General features: G+C 60.4%; 1 protein-coding gene across 2 annotated transcripts; it reads right to left on the reverse strand.

Moving 5' to 3' along the window:
- Positions 1 to 1,312: 1,312 nt before the first annotated feature.
- On the reverse strand, positions 1,313 to 19,018 carry CHLRE_01g003950v5 (uncharacterized protein). Of its 2 annotated transcripts, none has more exons than XM_043058162.1 (49): positions 18,594 to 19,018; positions 18,161 to 18,224; positions 17,925 to 17,956; positions 17,565 to 17,693; positions 17,325 to 17,373; positions 17,069 to 17,194; positions 16,747 to 16,812; positions 16,579 to 16,648; positions 16,358 to 16,452; positions 16,039 to 16,218; positions 15,652 to 15,896; positions 15,377 to 15,527; positions 15,049 to 15,222; positions 14,872 to 14,924; positions 14,672 to 14,749; positions 14,239 to 14,501; positions 13,955 to 14,068; positions 13,581 to 13,820; positions 13,143 to 13,428; positions 12,871 to 12,998; positions 12,216 to 12,729; positions 11,966 to 12,086; positions 11,714 to 11,832; positions 11,491 to 11,602; positions 10,213 to 11,305; positions 9,889 to 10,046; positions 9,319 to 9,648; positions 9,033 to 9,176; positions 8,772 to 8,867; positions 8,606 to 8,647; positions 8,190 to 8,270; positions 8,003 to 8,059; positions 7,863 to 7,895; positions 7,643 to 7,727; positions 7,465 to 7,493; positions 7,254 to 7,298; positions 6,915 to 7,055; positions 6,703 to 6,750; positions 6,127 to 6,551; positions 5,706 to 5,940; positions 5,505 to 5,585; positions 5,150 to 5,276; positions 4,862 to 4,968; positions 4,561 to 4,629; positions 4,154 to 4,261; positions 3,646 to 3,712; positions 3,409 to 3,512; positions 2,980 to 3,239; positions 1,313 to 2,796 (listed from the first exon to the last, which is right to left on the reverse strand). In XM_043058162.1, exons 1-49 carry the CDS (start codon positions 18,671 to 18,673, stop codon positions 2,739 to 2,741), a joined length of 7,512 nt encoding a protein of 2,503 aa, XP_042928075.1. In that variant the 5' UTR covers positions 18,674 to 19,018; the 3' UTR covers positions 1,313 to 2,738. The 2 variants fall into 2 exon arrangements, with proteins under 2 accessions (XP_042928075.1, XP_042928076.1); XM_043058161.1 differs by having other exon boundaries at positions 10,183 to 11,305.
- Between the last annotated feature and the right edge of the window lie 33 nt (positions 19,019 to 19,051).

Below are 19,051 nucleotides of genomic sequence, written 5' to 3' on the forward strand. Positions count from 1 at the left end.
CACGTACCCAAGTACCCACCTACGTACCAGCCCCAGCGCTGCCAGCCTCTGCAGCCACCCAGCGTCCCATGCCAGCTGTCCCGTGCCTCTCCCCAGCTGTCCCGTGCCTCTCCCCAGCTGTCCCACCCCAGCAGTCCCACATCCGCTGTCCCCTCCCAGCTGTCCCTCCCAGCTGTCCCTTCCAGTAGTCCCTTCCAGTTGTCCCTTCCAGCTGTCCCACACCAACTGTCCCACCCCAGCTGTCCCTTCGGCTCCCTTCTCAAACGCAGCTTCAGCAAAATCTACAGCCTGCCCGACTCCCGGCGTGTGCGGCCTTCCGCCCGCCTTCCAAAACGCAACAGCCCCCGCCTCTCCTCGCCAGCCGCTCACAGCCGAAACTCTGCTTCTTTCTTTATCAGCCACAAACATCAGCCACAAACAATGCCTCGGAAACAACGCCTCGGAAACTTCCTCCCAACTAGTGCGCGGCCACAGCTCCCCTACCGTCGCAGCACCTATCCTCACCATCAGCAACGCTTCCTCACCTCCGGTTGTGTTGTTGGCGTGTTGCACCGCATTCGGCCTGCCCGCCACAATTGTCGTACACATTCGGGCCCCTCTTCTGCTTTGCTTCGCCTTGTTCTTGCCCCTGTTTGTCACACTGTCGCCCGGCCATTGTTTTGCTGCACGCCGTTGCATTACGCTAGTGCTCGTCTACACAGCTCATCCGTGGACGCCGGTCGACTGCCTGCAGGTGCGCATCGGCTATACTATCCGCGCGGTGTGGCGTCGCATTGAGTCTGTGTGGTGCTATCGCCTTGGCCGGGCGCCCGGAGCGTGAGGAATGCGCGTCAGCAAAACATCGACACAACCTGCCAGCTACCGTCGGTACAGTAACAGCGCGCGAACGACGCACCAATGCCTTGTCCCTTCTTGCTACGCATTTATGTGGGCACGGGTGGGAGCCACACACATCGGGACTACGCTTTCCTGCCCCTTGCCATGTTCCATCACGATCGCACGCCCACGCGGGATCCTATCCAAGGAAATCCCCTCGACCCAGCCCACACCGCGCACATCTCTCTTCAGGGCTCCTATCTTAATGTCTCCAGACATTAATTGGCCATTTTGGCCGTTTCCTAGACATTCCTCCCGGGGACTAATGTCTGAGGCAAGACATTGTTGGCCCGGTTTTGGGGCGGGTTTTGTCCTAATTCCTTTGGAGAAGCCCCCCAACCGCCATGTGCCCAGACAAAAGACGGCGGCCACCCGGCCGTTTTTGTCTGAGCCTAGACATTGCTCTGAAAACAAGATGCGACCCCTGATAAGAATTGAGGAACCGAGGTTACAGACCGCTTTGGTCCCTGCACGTCCACGACCATTGCAGCATCGAATGATCAGAGCATCGGACCATCAGACGCCGTCAGCTCCTCCTGAGTCGTGCTGCCCAGATGCGTGGAAAGTGGAACCTCTTACCCGGCCGCGCGGCCAAGCGCCGAAGCGCGCGGCTCCAGAGCCACAGACAAGGCACATTTAACAAAGTCAGCCCCTTAGGCAACGTTCACCATGGTGGCACCATCACACGAACCCGCCCGTTAACCGCCCTCACACCCCACCTACTCCTACATGCCCGCGGCCTTTATCTCTTCTCCTGGTTAAATTGGGGCCGTAATTCTAAAAATACATTGCGGTAGAGTTGTTTAAAGTTTGGCAGCTAGGTTTGCCGCTGCCGGCTGCACTCTTATGGCCATAGCAAGCGCACCGATGCAGTGCCGCCATGCCGCAAACACCACTGAACATCAGCAACCTGAAATTTTTTTACAAGGCAACTGAAAGCTCCAGATAATATAGCTCCTTCAAAGTCCGCCCTACCTTGTCGTCAAAAGAGCGTGCATTGAAGGGGTCCTAACGTCCGCCCTCCACCCAAACGTCCGCCCTCCGCACACGGCGGTTGGCGGTTGTGGAGGGTTCGCTTGTAAACGTTTGCGGTATCTCAATGCACCTGGGTGAGCTGCATTAATACTCGACGGAAATAAATGTCAGGTTCACTCAGCACGTGACTTCCGGTCAGGCAGTGCCTTTCTTGCGTCACAATCCCCTTGCAATTTATTCCGCCCTGCATTTAACAATGCTACGTGCCTAGAAATGCACGCCCAAATTGTCCGTATGCGAATCAGCTCCTTGGCTGTAAGCAAGCACCACGAACTGCTCTGGCGGAGCGCATGCAAACCCACCGCGGTACTAAGCTTTTCCTTGAACAGCTTCATTCTTCTGCCGCTCAGGCCACACACTGGCCGAAACGAAGTTGCAGAGCTGACATAATCACTTGCGCCTTGCAGACCCAGCACGGATAGGCATCCATAAGTGCACCCGAGTGCAATGCACCGCCCGTGCCGCGCATCCACATTGGCATCACTCACTCATTTCACAGTACGGTACCTTAGTCATCGGTTGTAGCCGCTTAAAACAGCTGCATTGATCACTGCTAATATGAATGGGTCAAAACGCTCTCGCAGCGTACGGTAGGGTTGTTTCCTTGAACGTAAAAAGTTGGCACAATGCAGTTGTCCCGCAACCAATAATATAATAAGCAGTACACACTCCATATCGGAATAGAGCATGCATGGATCTGCATGGCCCTATACTTTACTTGACATGGCTAAGCCCCGCCCGGGCAAGGGTCACGGACCACTGAGACTGAGCACACGCAAGTGGTCCCCAAGCGGTGCAACTTATTTTGCGGACCGGGCCTCTTCCCGTCAGGCCACATTGTCGGCGCTGGCCCGCTTCCCAGATTTGAAGTTGGTGCTTGCCTGCCTGTGACCGTGGAGGTGGGCAGCAGCAGTGAAAGCGTCACATAGTTGCTGGGGGACCGCAGCCTCTGGATTGCGCGGAGGCCCATGCATAAGACCATGTGCGGCACGCACTCAGGGCGCCTACACAAGGCAAGCTGCAAACACAAAGACACACACCTGAGACATTGATCCTGCCCAAACTTACTTGATAATGGCCTTCCACTTGTTGGTGGCGTCTGCGCCCTGGTCGCCCTGGCCAGCAGGACCACCGCCATTGTTTCCACCAGCCCCAAAGAGGCCGCCGCCGCCCCCACCACCGCCAGGCCCTGCTCCGGACGGGGCGCCTGAGCCCGCGCCGCCCGCATTGCCGGCCGCCGGCGCGCCCGCGCCCAGCGCCCGGCCCACCAGCTTCTCGACGTCCAGCTCCAATGGCAGCTGACTCATCAGCTCCGCGATGCGCCGCCGCTGTGGGTGTGGATGCATTTGAGGGGGCGGCGGCGGGCGGGCGGGTGAGGTGTGGGCGCATGTCAGCGGAGGACGCGCGTGGATATGCATACCGTCCATTGACACTGTGCGGTTGGTGCATCATTCGGCGCGCCTCAGCCTCTACCCCTCAAAGCAACATGCAACGTACCTCCTTCGACACGCGCTTGAGGAGAGGGTTCAGCAAGATGAACAGAAAGCCCGCGAAGATGACCCACAGCATCAGGAACAGGATGATGTGAAGGAGCAGGATTCCTGGTTTGAGGAAGTGCAGAGGCAAGCGGCGGGCTGGTGTTAGGAAGCAGTCATCCGGGTTCAGGACGCAACGACACGAACAGCAGTGGGACACACAACGCCTACTGCAATCAATGGGCAACACAACACTCACTGTCGAACAGCGCGACAATGATGTTGTAGTGCTCCTCTTTGATCTCCAGGATGGCGCCAATCATGTCCTGCAGGCGTGTGCGTGAACACATCAGCCAGAAGTCAAGCACAGCAGCCATGTGTTCACATGTGTGCGTGTGCGTGTGTGTGTGTGTGCGCGCGCGTGTGCGTGTGTGTGTGTGTGTGTGTGTGTGTGTGTGTGTGTGTGTGTGTGTGACGGAGAGATATTGTGCGTGTGTGTGTGTGAAAGAGAGAGTGTCCTTGTGTGTGCACAGCTCACCGGCAGCACTCAAAAGAGGGTGGCTGGGCAACCCCACATGCCGCTGCCCTCCCATGTTGTCGTGTGCGCACAACATGCCAACGTACCCATTCACACGCCCGCCTGCCCCTGCCCCGCCCCCCCCCCACTCTCACACACATCAGGTTTCCTTCCCTGCCCTAACCCATCGCATGCACATGCCGGACCTTTCCCCTTGTGCGTTTTCAACACACACATGCGCGCGCCGTACCTTGTAGCCCACGTTGTAGATGTAGTCGAAGTTGGGGCTGGCCAGGCCCTGGGGCAGGCCCGTGGAGTTGAAGGCCATGGACTCCAGGCTCCGCAGGAACTGCTGCATCTGCAGTGCAATGCAGATGAGTGGCAACAAGGTAGGGCGTTTGGTGTGTATGAGCTTGAATATGGGGGTGTGTGGGTATCGGTGTCGTGCTGGTCTGCGGCGTGCAGGCCATCCAGCAGTAGGAACCGGCGGCGATGGCCCGGTGCGTGCTTGGGTCTTGCATGTGTGCAGACGTGCGTGCGTGCCGCATGAGCAGGTGGCGTTGCACAGCGGCAAGGAAGGCAGCATGGGCCAGCCACGTCAGACTGCCGCTGGGGGCCGATGACACCCTCAACCGGCTCGCTGCTGACGTAGCTCACCATGGTGTCAAAGCCGGTGTGGGAGATCTCATAGTAGCGGTACTCGGGGCCGGGGCAGGGCAGGTATTCCTGTGCGCGCCAGAAGCGGGAGCATGGCGGCGAGGGGAGGACATGCAGCCAGTCAGGGGCGGGCGTACTCGCACGGGCCCTCAGGCCTGCAGCTGTCCGCGTGCCAGCCGTACGCGTGTCAGCTGTGCATCACCGCCCGCCAAATGCATGCTTGCGTGCATCGCTGTGCGTACGTGCCAGTGCAGCAAACCCATACTGTCCTAGTGGTGCAGCAAGGAGCAAGCTGGCTCACCGGGAATTGGCGGTGGCAGGTGCCGCCACCGTAAAACAGGTCTGCCAGCCTGGGTGACTTGAAAGACAGGCCCTTGGTCACAAGTGGGTAGCGCTCCGTGGCGTTGCCTGCGGCGCCAATGCCGTTGTGCGAGTGGTTTAGTGCGTTCATTGGGCGCTTGAGGACTGCAGGAACGCAGGGCTCTCGGAGGCACGCAGCAGCCAGCGGTTCGGCCATTCAAGGTCATTCCCCAACCCCCTAGGCCCTTGAGTTCCTGGGTACGGTGCAAAGAACCGCCATGGACCGTACCTGCAGTGCGGTACGCCTGGTCTCCGAGTTGCAGCGTGTAGAACGCGTCGCGCACCAGCTTGACGCCTGCCTGCAGGGCCAGCTGCTTGGCGGGCACCAGGGCCGGGTCCTCCACAACCGCCAGCTCCTGCGATCGCGTGAAGTGGGACGCTCAAGGAAGTCAGAAAGTGGTGGACCAATCCCGAGGCAAGGAGACCAGGAGAAGAGGAAAAGGCCGCGGACATATGTAAATAAAAGTATGGCGGCTGGTGTTTCCACGGACATGAATTCAGCTTGGTACAGCAGGTGAAGAATTATCAAGAATAATTATGTATATATGCGCCCAGCTGGCAAGCCTGGAGCGCGACACCCGCACCTGGCTCAGGAACACGTTGCGTGACGTGCGCGCGTTCATGAAGTTGACCACAGAGTGCACGGCCACAGTGTCCACGACGTCCTGTTGGTGCGGCAGGTTTGCACGAATCAGCCGTCGTACATTTAGATGCGGGCGCGACAATCCATGGAACACGGGTAGACATCCAGCACGGGAGGGGGACTACGTGAACAGTCAACTCACCCGCATCTCAATCACCGCCGACGCGTAGAAGGCAATGACTAACACGCTCCACATCACGAAGGGCGTCAGCATGATGGCGGTGTCGTGCGAGTCGTACTTGAGTGTGCGCTTGGAGCCCGCCTGCTGGCCTGCCGCCGCCAAGGCCTGCTGGCTGCTGGCCGTCCAGCCACGCGGGTTCAGGATGCTGCCCACACGTGTGCTGGGCAGCGGAGACACGCTGCCAAGGCTCCTGCTCCTGCGACGGTTCAAGGGGAGCAGTAGGACGGAGGTCGTGGGCACATAAGAAGGGCGACAGCCAGCACTACGTACTGGACCTGTTGTGGCCATAAGCATTCCACACTTCGAGCCCCATGGTAACGCAGCTGCTGGTCCCACCCAGTAGCGAGGCGCCCGGTCAGCCCTTTAGCCCTCCGCAACTCACCGGAACATCAGCCGCCGCACCCAGCCCCAGCAGCCGCCAGCCGCAGCCCGGCTCCTGCCGCCCGAGCTGAAGGAGCCCGTGTAGGTGCGCTGGTGCGCCATCACGCCCGACGCGCCGTCGTCGTCGTCGCCCGGCAGCAGCACGTCGCTGCCGCGCACCCCACCACCCCCACCACCAGGCACGCGAGCGCCCTCACGCGGGGATTCCCACGGCGCAGCAGGCTTCTTGCGGGACCCGCCCTTTTTTCCGCCCGGGGTGTCCGCGCTGGGCGTGACCGCGGCAGCGGAGAAGCCGAGCGTGCGCTTCTGTTTGGCAGCCGGCTTGGCGCCGGCGTCCTCGTTCTCGCCGTCACTGCCGTCATTGTTGGCCTGCGCGGCGGCGGCCTTGTCGGCCTCCTCAGCGTCCTCATCCTCGTCGTCGTCCTCCTGTGGGTTGACGGGGGCAAACACACACATTTGAGCCTGAGGAGAACCGGATGTCCAAGGCAAATCGATAGCATGGAAAATGCTCCCAGCGGACTGGCCACGCAGCACCAGACACGGAACACCAACGCACTACATCTATGAAATGACTCACGTCGACGAGGAGCGTCGTGTTTTGAGAGGCCAGGGCGCGCGTGAGGCCCTGTGTTGGACAAGCGCAAGCACGTTGTTCAGCATGCGTTCGCGTTGACTTCTTGTTCGGACTGATCGTAAGCACTATGGAGTGCCAAAGATACTCACGCGCGAATTCCTTGCCGGCCACCCCATCCCCCTCAACCTGCCGACGTATACATGCCACACACGCACCACGGGTATGACCAGGAATGTGCCGTACAGCTTGTACCGCTGCGCCGCCACCGCCCGCAGCAGGTAGGCCAGGTAGCAGGCGGCGGCGCAGCTGATGGCGGCGCCCTCCACGGCCAGGAACACCAGCTGCAGGGTGTTCACCTGAAAGAGCGAGGGGTAGCGGGATCGATCCATGCCGGGGGCGGTGGTGAGCTGCCTGGTGGTTGTGACCAGGGAGCCCGCCGTTTGCCCATCCAGCATCCGAGCCTCTCCTAATGGTGGTGCTGGTGGGGCTGGTGCTGCTGCTCTTGCTGCTGGGGACCACCGCTGGGGAACCCTCCCTGTCCCGCACCCACGCACCCGCTTGGCGCTGTCCACTGCGGCGTACAGCAGCGCATCCAGGATCTGCAGCAGCGAGGCCGCAGGCGATTAGGAGGGCCCAGGCATGACCAGTTGGAAGCAAGGCAGTGGTGGTGAAACAGCGCAGTTCGGGAGGTCAGGCCTAGGGACGGCGGTGCGGCGGGCAAGCATGCGGCAGGGAATACAGCGGGCGGACCCATCGCGTACGTACCCGCCGTGAGGCTCGGAAGAAGTCGGGGCCTGGGCACGAACAGAAAGAGAAAATGTTAGGCGGGCAAGCGAGTTCTGCACATCGCGCGCATACCGGTACCATAAAGTAGGGGCGCGCATACCGGTACCATAAAGTAGTGGTACGCATACCGGTACCATAAAGTAAATTTTCCGCTCACCTGACTTGATGAGAAACTGGCCCGGGTCCTGATCGACAAAGGAAACACCGTCTGCCAGCCATTGGGCGCCGCTCTGCTGCACCAGCTGCGAACCAACACATGAGCCGGCACACCGCAGTATAGCATCAGGTCAGGCGGCAGGGTGAGTAGGCACAAGGTAGCCGCTGCACCGAGCTCTGGGTGCATTTCCATGCGCGCAGCTGCAGCATCCCAATCTTACCTTGGTCATTGAGTAGATGCGCGTTCCAAAATCCTGGGTCAGAAGGCGGCAGGGCGCACATCGTCATGGGCATGGAGAGCATTTGCAGAAGCAGTCGAGCCTCCGCACACAAGCACGTGCAAAACCCCCACCACACTCACCCAGATCGTGACGTTTATGAAGGCGTCGCTCCCGTTTTGCTCCCGTCCATTCCAGACCTGCATGCGCCCATGCACACATGAAGCATACGTGGAAGGCCGGGGTGTCTGTAACCAAGTTGAGGTCCGACATGCTGCCACACTCCGTTCCCACTAGTAGGGCGGTGGATCCCTTGCACCTCTTGCGTACCGAGATGTTTGTGAAGTAAAACAAGGTCATGACACTGCTGTCGCGGGCGTGGTGGTTATCCAAAATGTCGTTCAGACGATCCTGTGATGAGGGTGGGGGTGCCGGCGAGCGTACGTACGTCTGAGCGGCGTGCCAAGTGGGCGTACATGTTTTGCCCCGGCGGGTCGGGACACACAGCGAGCAGTGTTTGACGAGATACAGCACATTGTGTACAGTATTATACAAGCTAGTGATGCTCGTCTAGATTCGCGTGACCGAAACAGCGCTTATCTGGCGGACCCCAACCTGTATCAGCACGATTCTCAAATCCGCCCGCGTTTCCTGACTATAAATGCATACAAATGGCCACTGCAACCCCAGTAACAACTCCATCGCGCCCTGGGCCGTCTGAAACCGACGTGACCAGCTGTCCTCACCTTCATCTTTTCCGCGTTGACAGCAATGCGATCCAAAAACATCTGCAAAAGTCACAGCGACAAGTGGTTATATTCCCTGCATTGCTGCATGCCAGGCCAAGGAAGTTCAGCTGTGTGGGTGCAACGCTGGGGCTGACAAACTCCGCTAAAACCGTTCCCCACCGACCGTGGAGTCGTCGGCGGTGTACAGAGTTGGCAGGGTCTTGTTCTTGGTGATGACGTCCATGGAGCGCACATCTGCAAGGATCTGGTGCAAGGAGAGCTGCACGCAATGCATGCATGACAGACATCCGCTTAGTCATGCAACCGCAGTACTGAGGAAGCGGCGCCCACTGGGGATGGCCCCAGCACAGTCGCATGCAAACACACATGCAAGCCATCTATCGCCCCATCCGTCCAGAAAATGAGCAGATGCCAGCGCTCCCACCTGCAGTTCGACGCTGCGGCCCAGCTGCAGCATGCTGGCGCGCTGCTGCCCAATGGCGACCAGCGTCGTCGCAAAGCACACCACGTGCACGGCCGCCAGGATGCCGACTGTAATGAGCGCGTGCAGCTTGAAGCGCTTTTGCACCTGCAGTAATACAACCAAATTGAGCAAGGCACACGAGTGCATGTGAGCAACAAGGCGTGTCTGCTAGCAAGTCATCGGCCTCATGTTCACCACACAACAGGACCCGTGAAGGCAGCCCGCCTACCGCCACCCCGCCCCGCACCTGCTGCGCCTGTCCCGAGTCCATCAGTTTGACCAGCTTGCGGAACCTCTTGCCGCGCTTGTATTCCGCGCCGCCACTGGAAGATTGGGCCGACATGGCGCTCTGCCCGCCCTCGCTTCCCGCGTCGTCATCCGCGTACGGCAAGTCTGGCGGGCCAGAGGCCTTCAGGCCTGCCAGGGTGCGGGCAGTTGCCATGGTTGCCATCGTCGCCACGGTTCGCTCGGTCCTCTCCGAAGCAGCGTAGGCAAGTCCCGTCATGTCGCTGTGGGGCGCGTGCAGGCCGCTGGCGGCGCCATCGCTGGGCGCCTTGACAGAGCCCTCGTCATCGCTCTGGTTGGGGGGTAGCGGTCCATGGGTAACAGAGTCTTTCAATCACAAGGGGGTGCGAGAAGAGCAGCATAACGGAAACATTTCAGCACATGCCGCTTTCAGGACATGCAGCGGCAGCTACACCGAGCAATGTATGGGCCCAGAGCCTCAGTGTGACACAGTAAGCAGCCGCACGCGACTCGAGGATGAAAATATGTGATAGATTGTTTGATCTCGTTGTGCTGTCTTGCGCTGTCTTACCTTTGCGTTGGCGCCGCCCTCCACCGCCACCGAGTTCTGGTAGAAGGCACCTTTGCTGGCCACCCAGCTCAGGATGCGGTCTCCGCCCTTCACCTTGCCGCCGCCCTCGCTGTCCGCCTTGTCATCATCATCTCCGTCAACGGACTGCGCTTCCATGCCTGGATATATTGTAGCATGCCGTGCATAGGGTTAAAAACAGTGAGGTGGGAGTTAGCTACCATCCCGTGGCACAATCCAAAGGCATCTGATCTGAAAGCATCACACATACGCACCGACGCACTCTCCCCAACCTACCCTTCTCGGCGTCCGGACCCTTGCCCTCACCCCTGGCAAGAGGCACGGCGTGTGGCAGGTCCGCAGCCGAGCCGCCATCCCCCGTGCTTGATCGCCTGGTCGCCCCCGGCCGGGTGCGGGGCACAGGCAGACCCGAGCCGTCGCCCGAGCCGAGCGCCGCCTTCTGGCTGCCCGCCTGGTCGCCGCCCACCGACTTAACGAGGTCTGCCAGCTTGTTGCGGCCGGTGGCAGCAGCCGTCACGGAGGGCACAGGCAGCCCGCCATCCCCCACGCCGCCCAGCAGCATGGCAGGCATGGGCGGCGGTGCAAGCGGTGCCTCTGCTGCGCCACCCGCGGGATCAACAGCCGCCTCCACGCCACTGCCGCGGGGCTTCTGCTGCGCTGTGGAGTCGTTGCGTCGGAGGCTGCCGCCAGTAGGTGGCGTGTGGACCTGGCCCACAGAGGAAGACTCCTTGCTGTTTCGCTTCTTCCCAATCTCATCCGGGCTTCCAGCTGCCTCCACCTTATCCATCAGGTCATCGAGCGAGGGCTGCCGCTTAATGCTCGCAGCGCCCCGAGGCTGAATAGCCGCGACCGCGGCCGCCGGCTCCTGCAAGCCCGCCGCAGGCTGCAGTGGGCCGCCAAGCGAAGGCGGCGGGGGCGCCGCAGCGGCTGGGTAGGCTGCAGCGGCCGGCGCCATGGGTGCGGTGTGCAGGCGCAGGATGGCAATGACCGGCTCGTTGGGCCCGGGCTTGCCCACCACTTGCACGTCCAGCACCAGGGGCTTGCCGTCAGTGTGGGTAGCACGCAGCTTGTGCACCGGGCCCACCTTGACCGCCACATCCTTCTGCTTGGTCTTGAGGTTACTCTTCTTGGCGCCGTGCAGACTCAGCAGCTCAGCCGCCGAGGTGCGGCCCGGCGGCATGGTGACCAGGCTGTCGAGCGCCTCGCCAATCAGGGCGTCGTGGTGCAGCCCAAACAGCAGGCCCGCGGGCCGCGTGTGCTCCTCCAGCACCGACGTGATGCGGCCCGTCGCGTCCAGCTGCAGCACACCGCTCACGGCGTGCACGGGCCACAGGTCCACATACACGTGGTTGCCCTGGCCAGCAGCCGCCTCCTCGTCAGACGGCGGCTCCACGTGAACCTGTCATATGGGCCGAAAGTTTACATTAGAAATGCTGGATTATAGACCAGAAACCGTGTGGTGTGGTCCCAAGCACAAAGACAGCGCACGGTGCCTAAAGAACAATGTTACATGTTACAAGAATCGGGTTTCATGAGCATAATCCCACCCGCGCCACCCAAATGCCCCCCGCCCACTCAATCCACCTGCATCACGGCTGGCTTTGCGCGGGCATTCGTGGACTGCTGGCCGCCCATGTTGCGAGGCAGCGGGTTCGACACGTCCACACGCCAACTGGCGCCAGGGCTGGCAAGAGCCCTGCACACGAACACGAGTACAGCGCATGTCAGGACCCGGACAGCCATTACAGTACCTGTCTTCGTATGAAGTTAATCTTGAACATTCCTTACAGCGATCCCAACTACTTGCCTGGTGATAAGCCCGCCAAGCATGCGTGGGCCGACGGGTGTGGTTGCACGTGCATTCACGTCCATTGCGTCGGTCGCCAGCGGCTCGGACACAACCTCCCACAAGCCGCGACCGACCAGCTGCACACGTACAATCCGGGATGATGGGAACACGAGGTAAATAAAATGTCATGTCGAGCCGGCGAGCCCCAACGATGCCATTGAACCTGACAACAAACGCTGCGCCCCAAGCGCTGTCCCCTTGTTCGCTTACCCGGCTGGGCTCCAGACTGAGCACCTGCAGGGCGAGGCCCTGGCTGGTGGCGGACACAAGGCCGTCATCCGACACCGTCAGGCGCACGCGGCGCTCAGAAAGGGCGGTGTCCAGCGAGGACCTGTGGTTGCGGGATAGGGCAGGCAGTGGGAGCACGTGAGGACAGACTGGGGCCTTATCCATGTGCTCCATTAGCGAACGATGGCAAACGCAGCCTGTGTCTATCTGTCTATCCCTGGACGCCCCTCACCTCTGTAGGCCGATGACGTGGGTGGACTCGCCGTTCAGGTCGCCACTGGTGATGGAGACTTGCATGTACAGCGGGCGCCCGGTCATGGTGCGGAGCTCCAGGGTGGGTTGCGGCGCGGCCTTGCGGCACGACCACAGGGAGCGTGTGGGCGGCGAGGAGGAGGTGATGTCCTTGAGGAAGCGCACGTGCATGTCCTTCCACGGCGCCGGCAGGAAATCGTACAGCGTGAAGCCAGTCAGCAGGTCGGCGCCAAACACCATCCCCGTGCCGCTGTTTTGGGTAGTGGGTGCTAACGCTGAAGCGCCACCCATCTGCCCCGGAAGACTCCCAGTCACGCCGCCGAAGCGCGGTCCTGAGCTGGTGGCCCCACCAACGGCCACGGAGTCCTTGAGCGCGCTGGCCACCCCCGTCGAGGCGTGCAGGATGACGCCCTTGCGGTTCACCACCAGCAGCTGGGCCGGGTCGTCGGACGACAGCTGCAGCCGCAGCTCGTGGACCGAGATGTCGGCAGAGACTGTGGGACGTGGGAGGAAAGGGGCCGCATGCAAGTGAGAAGCGCGCAGCACCTGTCCTGTTTACCTGGACCTTCTCCAATCCGAATTGTCCTGTCTCCAATCCCCACTGGAGGCCGCTGCAGTGACTGCAGACAACTCACTGTTCTCGATAACCGTGACGGTGCAGGGGACCGGTTGGCTGTCGTACTTATGGGCCAACAAGCAGTATAGGCCCTTGATGGGCTTTGCGCCCTCTTCATCACCGTTGACCTTAACCAGCTTGAGCAGCCTGTGTGCGTGCACCATATGAATGGAGGTCGGTCTTTGCCAAAGCAAAGCGCTCAGTTGGGTTTGCAAGGCGAGGAGGCTAGCATTAGGTACAGACGCTTTGGCAATCGGAAGAACCCTGCCGAGTGCTCGGCATCAGTCTCACCTCTTGACTGTGTCGCTGGCGCTCTCCGTCACAGTATTCGCGATGGCCACTTCCTCGTCACCACCCTTACGACCATCACCGGCCGCCATGGAGTCCGTGGCCTGCACCATCATGAGTGCGGTCAGGTTGGAACCGTTGACCTCGGTGGCCCTCCAGCCGAAGTTGGCCACGAACTGGGGGTCCACCGCCGCCACGATGCCGTTGGGGGACACCCACATCCTGGCCATGTTGGGCACAGGCGGGGTCGGCTCCAGCAGCGCGATGAAGGTGGAGTCCTCGCCAACGCCTGCGTATGCATACGAGCGAGCAACGAGTGAGCTGGGAGCACGAGACAACGCCAGCAACTCACAAATCCAATCCCGACTACTCGCATGCATACTGGAGCAACGCCTCAAGCAAGCGGTGCAACGGAAATGCAATCACATAGCCGTAGCACACCTGAAGCCTTGCGCAGGGAGAGGTTGACTGAGAATGCCACGCGGTCGAAGTGCATGGCCACCACAACCAGATCTGGGCCGTCATGGCTTGTGGCCTCTGCGGTCCTGCCGCTGTCAGACTGGCCCCCGTTCACCAGGGCAGTGACGCTGGTGCTCGCGACCATGCGCGCCAGCTCCTCCGCCACGCGTCGCGCGCAATGTGGCGCCAGCAGCATCGCCAGGGGCTTGGCCTCGAGCGTGCCTGCGTGCATATAGCGGGGCCATTGGTGTGGAGGCAGGTCGGCATCAGGTTGGACGGATCAGGGGCTGTTGGCTTTGCACTAAGCCTACAACTGCCCTAGAAACTTCTTGCAAGCAAGGAGCTATCCAACTGACCGCGCTTGTGTCCGAACAGGATGTGGCTCTGCTTGTTGGCCATCTGGATCTCGCCAGTGGCGTTGATGACCAGCACAGCCGCAGCCATCTCGTCCATCCGGCCCAGGGGGGTGCCTGAAAACCACATGAAGGGAACACGGCACGCACACGTGGGAGGCACCACGTGCAAACACGGTGTGAGATGAAGTACGGATGGCGACCGGAACAGCAGGACTAAGCCGCCAGCCAAACACCCCGCCAAGCCGCCAAGGACAACCCCACCACTTGACATCCGCACGGCTCACCGTCTGGCAGCAGTGGGCCACGCGCGTCTCCGTTCTTGACCTCCTCCAGGCGATCGGCCTCTGCGAAGTACTCAGCTGCGCCCCACGGGTCGTTTTTTATCCTCTCCAGAAACTTGCCGTACAGCCGGATGAGCTTGGGGCTGGTTCCGTAGCTCTCCAGCACAACGCGATACGCGGCCTGGGCCTGAGAGACCGAGCTCTCAATCTTGCCCAGGGCCTTGCTGAGGTGCGTAAAGGACACGCGTGACGCGTCCAGCGCTTTCCTGCAAGGCGGGAGGGGCAGCACCAACGCGAGACACGGTCAGCGGTCAAGAACCTAACGTGTGCTGCATACCCTCGTCATGTAACATGCACCACGAAAGACACCAGAAGCTACAGCGTAGCCCCATTGCCGTACTCAACCTGCATCCTGCCCCGCACCACTACGACTCACCAGAAGTTGCACATGGCCTGCAGCGCCTCGCGGTGGAGCCGCACCACCATGCGCTGCTTGCGCTGGTACTCCACATAGCTGCGGGGTCATTGTGGCAAAGGGGGTGAGTGTACCAGGTAAGCGAATGTAGCCACAGAGCTGTAGCCACGGATCAGATACAGGGGCACGAAGCGATACGCACGTACACACCACCCACTTACCCAAGCAGGTCCATGCTTACGCCGTCGTTGGCGTGACTGCCCGCCGCCTTTTGCTGCGAACGCGTGAGGTAGGGGACGGAATGCGATTAAGCAGCGCCATCGAGCTTTCACGTACGGTCCAGGCACAATTACCGTATGCATGAGAGCTCGAATCCTTGAAAGCATCTGCCCGCTTACCGTGGCCTGCTGCTGTCGAACAAACATCATAAACCGAACAAGAAGGCTGGGGCTGAGCTTGCGCGCGTCCTCGATGCGTCGCGCGCCGCTCTGGCTGACCCCCAGCACATCGATCATGAAGTTGGCATGCAGCAGCACCATGTAGGCGCTGCCGGGGAACATGGCTAGGCCGGCCTGGGGGAAAGAAGGGAACGACAGACGGGCTTAGGGCAGGACGGGCGATGGGAGGGGCGTGCGCAATGCAATGCGCATCCTGAGTGACGCAGAGCAGGGCGTTAAAGGCACACGCACATACACACCAGGCACAGCTTAATTAGCCTCTCCTCACCTTAATGATGTTGTGCGCCTTCTGCACTGCTTCGGGTGCCAGTGTGTAGCGGTCGCGCCACACACGCGCACAGCGAGCCACGATCTCCACGTCCCGGGGGTCATCCAGGTTGTCACAAATATCTTGCAGCGGCTGGTCGGGCTTGGCGTTCCTGTGGAGGGTTTGCGGAAAGAAGGCGTGGTGACAGCATGACTGGCTCTCAAAACCCGAATGTCTTCCCACTGTGCCACAGCCCGACACAGCAATACGTTGCTTCCCCCAGCCTACAAACTCACGCCATGGCCTGCAGCGCGGTAGTGGTCATCTTGCGGATGAAGAACCAGGACATGGCCGCCCCCACACCAAACGCCGGCGCCAGGCCCGCCAGCATGGTGATGGTCATGGCACTGGACCAGCCGCTCAGCTCCGACTGCTTGACGCCCGGAGCAAACACCAGTAGCATCAACGTGATGCAGCACCACACAATTGAGGTCGACACGCCCGACTTGAGGTAGTTCACCCATGCCACCAGGTTGGGGTTCTGCGGAGATTAAGCACACACGTATGACACGCGGCACACAAAAGGCGACACTAAAAGGTGAGGGCGCGTGCAGACAGCAGGGTGGCTAGTTGCATCGCTAGCAGGGCTTGGGGTTTCTGCCTATCTGTTCCTATCGACTTACCCATCGCAGGTACTGCCACACCAGCGCCAGCGACAGAGCCAGGTAGGCGCACGCCGCCACCTTGCGCCAGCCCAGGAACACGTCCACCAGGGTCAGCAGCGCCTTGACCGCGAACGCCATCACCTCCGCGCCGCTGTGGCCCAGGGCCATGGGCCGACGGCCCAGAGGGTTCACCTCAACCTGTGCGGTGCGGGCACACACGGGCGACACATCAAGATCACGGCGGTGACATTGCCCCAGCCAACATCCCAGCCTGCCATATGCTCCGTTGCACCGCCGCCTGAACGTATTCATATGCCACTGTCCAGCAATAACGCACCTCTGCCATATTAAGGAGCAAGGCGATGGCCACGAATAGAAGCAGGAATATGCCAGAGACCACAGCGTGGATCAGGTGAGGCGAAGACGCGCAGCCTGCGTGTAGACACGTCCACAACCACATTCGTCGACATCATGGAATCCATGCGAAACATTGGGCACAGTGACTGAACTGCAAATAAAAGCGGCTCGCGATGTGGGCAAGGCCTGCTGTATACTCACTGTACACGGGAAACAGGTCCATGTACATGTGCGGCGCGACTGGGCCAGTGAAGCGACAGCTGATGCCGAGCTGTGAGGGACAAGTGAGGTGGGGAACCGAGTGCGAGGGAAAGTAAGAGCCGAGGGACTGGGGTCACGTGCGGGGCATGCTCGAAGGTGGTCCCTCACCTGCAGCAGGTTCAGGGATGCCACATCGAAGGCCTGGAAGAAGACGGAGCTGAACACGCGGAGCACCTGCATTGCGTGAATGGGCAACGTGTGTGTGTGCGCGCGCGTGTGTGTGTATGTGTGTGTGTGTGTGTTTGTGTATGTGTGTGTGTGTGTGTGTGTGTGTGTGTGTGTGTGTGTGTGTGTGTGTGTGTGTGTGTTTAAAGAGCACAAGGAAAACGTTACGTGTGTGTATGTGTATCCATCAGATATGTGTCACTATGACACCATCGATCCCACCAACACGTGCGCCCACCATTTCTCAGCCGCCCCCCAGCCCTACCTTGATCGGCCACACTACCGGGAACTTCTGCTCCTTGAAGCACCAGGCCACCCACACGCACAGCCCGATGTTCATCACCAGCAGCGCCACCGCGGCATATAGCAGGGCCAGGTAGGCGCTGTAGCTCTGGAAGGGGGGTGAGGGCAGGCATGCACGGCGTGTCAAACGTAGGCTGGCATCGGCTTTCTTGCTGGGCTGAAATAAGCTGGGCGGCGCCGGGCCAGTATGCCGTATCCATGCCAGTGCAAGCACCCACCAGGTCGCCGAGCCAGGTGAAGTTGAGCACACCAACCACCGACCAGGCCCTGTGGTAGGTGGGCAAAGACGGCAATGCATGTCTGAGTGGCTGGTGCAGGCTCCGTGATCGCTGAAGTCACATGCATTCGCTGTAATAGAACAAATTGCACTTGGCCGGAACGGAGCGTTTATGAGTGAGGTACCGTACCGTGTGCGCCATGGTCCCACGGCCCCTCTACATCGCACCATCGCCACTCACGCGCCGTTTGGGTCGATGTCCCAGCCCTGCTTGGCGGGCTGGATGACGGTGGCGAACAGCTGCCAGCCATCCAGCAGAATCTTCAGAAGCACCCAGCGGATGCGGATGCGCGTCTCGCTGTTCTCCTTGCTGCGTACGGGTGTGGAAGGCAACGGGAGCTAACATGATCACCGCAGCGGAGGGCGCCTTAGCAGCGGCTGTTTGGACTGCAAAAACTTTCTGGGGACCTGATGAACGCAGTGGGTAGGTGACTGTAGGTGACTGTACACTCTTGGTAAGACGTCTACTAAAAGCCACTTTGCATGCCACACGGAGTGAGGGCCCCGTACACACGCACGCCCGTCCACGCAAAGGACTGACCTCAGGGTGAACAACACTCCAAACACGCCATTCTGCGCAGGTGAGTGTGTCGTACAGTGTTGCAGGTTACGTGTCATAAACAGCACATGTTGGGCAAGAGTTATGTCGGGCCCGAGGGGTCAGGCCCGACATCGCCCGTCGCCGTGCGTGTCGCCGTGTTTGTTCCCCCACCCAGCAGTCTTGCAAAGGCGGACCCACTCGGGCGCACAGCAGCCAACACCATTCAGGTAACTTGCCTCAAGTGTTGAGCGTCTGTCAAGCATATCATGTCCATGCCCATCCTGCTGCTGGTTAGCGTGCCTGTGACGGGAGGTCAGGTGGGGAAGGGTTCTAATTTGCAGGCTGCCGCAAGGGCTGCCGGTCGTTTCTGGCCCGCCCCGCCTACCGTCACGCGCACTGCCTCGCCCCTCCAACTTCGCTGTATTCCACGATTCTCCACGCTTCCTCGGCACCGTGCCGAAGCAGCGAGCCGGGCCAGCGTGCCGAGGCAGCGCATGCATGCTGCGGCCTTCAGTCTGACCGACGGTTTGACTTCGCAACGGTTTTCTAGAGAACGTAAAGCCGATACCCAGGACTTTGTGAATGCTCAAATAACAAGCAGGAACAAGACCTGTAACGGTCGGCGAAAGCGATGTGACATCGAAACTGCAACGGCGCGGCGGCACTCACCGGACACGCTGCGACGCTGACGACGCCGATGATGCGCTGGAACCTGCATAGCTTGAACCGCGACCCGCCACGCTCGACATTCTGACAGAGAATGGCTTTTGGCCGACGTCGGTGGTTCCGCGGGCCTTGTCCTCCAACAACGGGGCACCCTATCGCCAGGCTGGCTTCGCAAATTTTTGCATTCCTAGTAACATTCCAGCAGAAGCGTAGCGCGTTACACAGGCAGAACGACTAGACTGACTCTGGACAAATGCGGTGGTCGAGTGGGGGGCGGCCGTATGCCAGCTAAACTCCAGCGCTGTAGCACGCGTTATGTAAGGTTTGTGCTGCGGTTTGATCGCCAGGTTGAGCACAAGACTGCAACCGAATGCGCCAACACGATGATGACACAACGATCATTGACAAGAACGGCGAACTGCGGATTCAATCCTTTAACTAGATGAAACACAGTAACATGG

Source organism: Chlamydomonas reinhardtii, chromosome 1, assembly GCF_000002595.2.
Source record: "Chlamydomonas reinhardtii strain CC-503 cw92 mt+ chromosome 1, whole genome shotgun sequence".
In the NCBI taxonomy this organism is placed as follows: domain Eukaryota; kingdom Viridiplantae; phylum Chlorophyta; class Chlorophyceae; order Chlamydomonadales; family Chlamydomonadaceae; genus Chlamydomonas; species Chlamydomonas reinhardtii.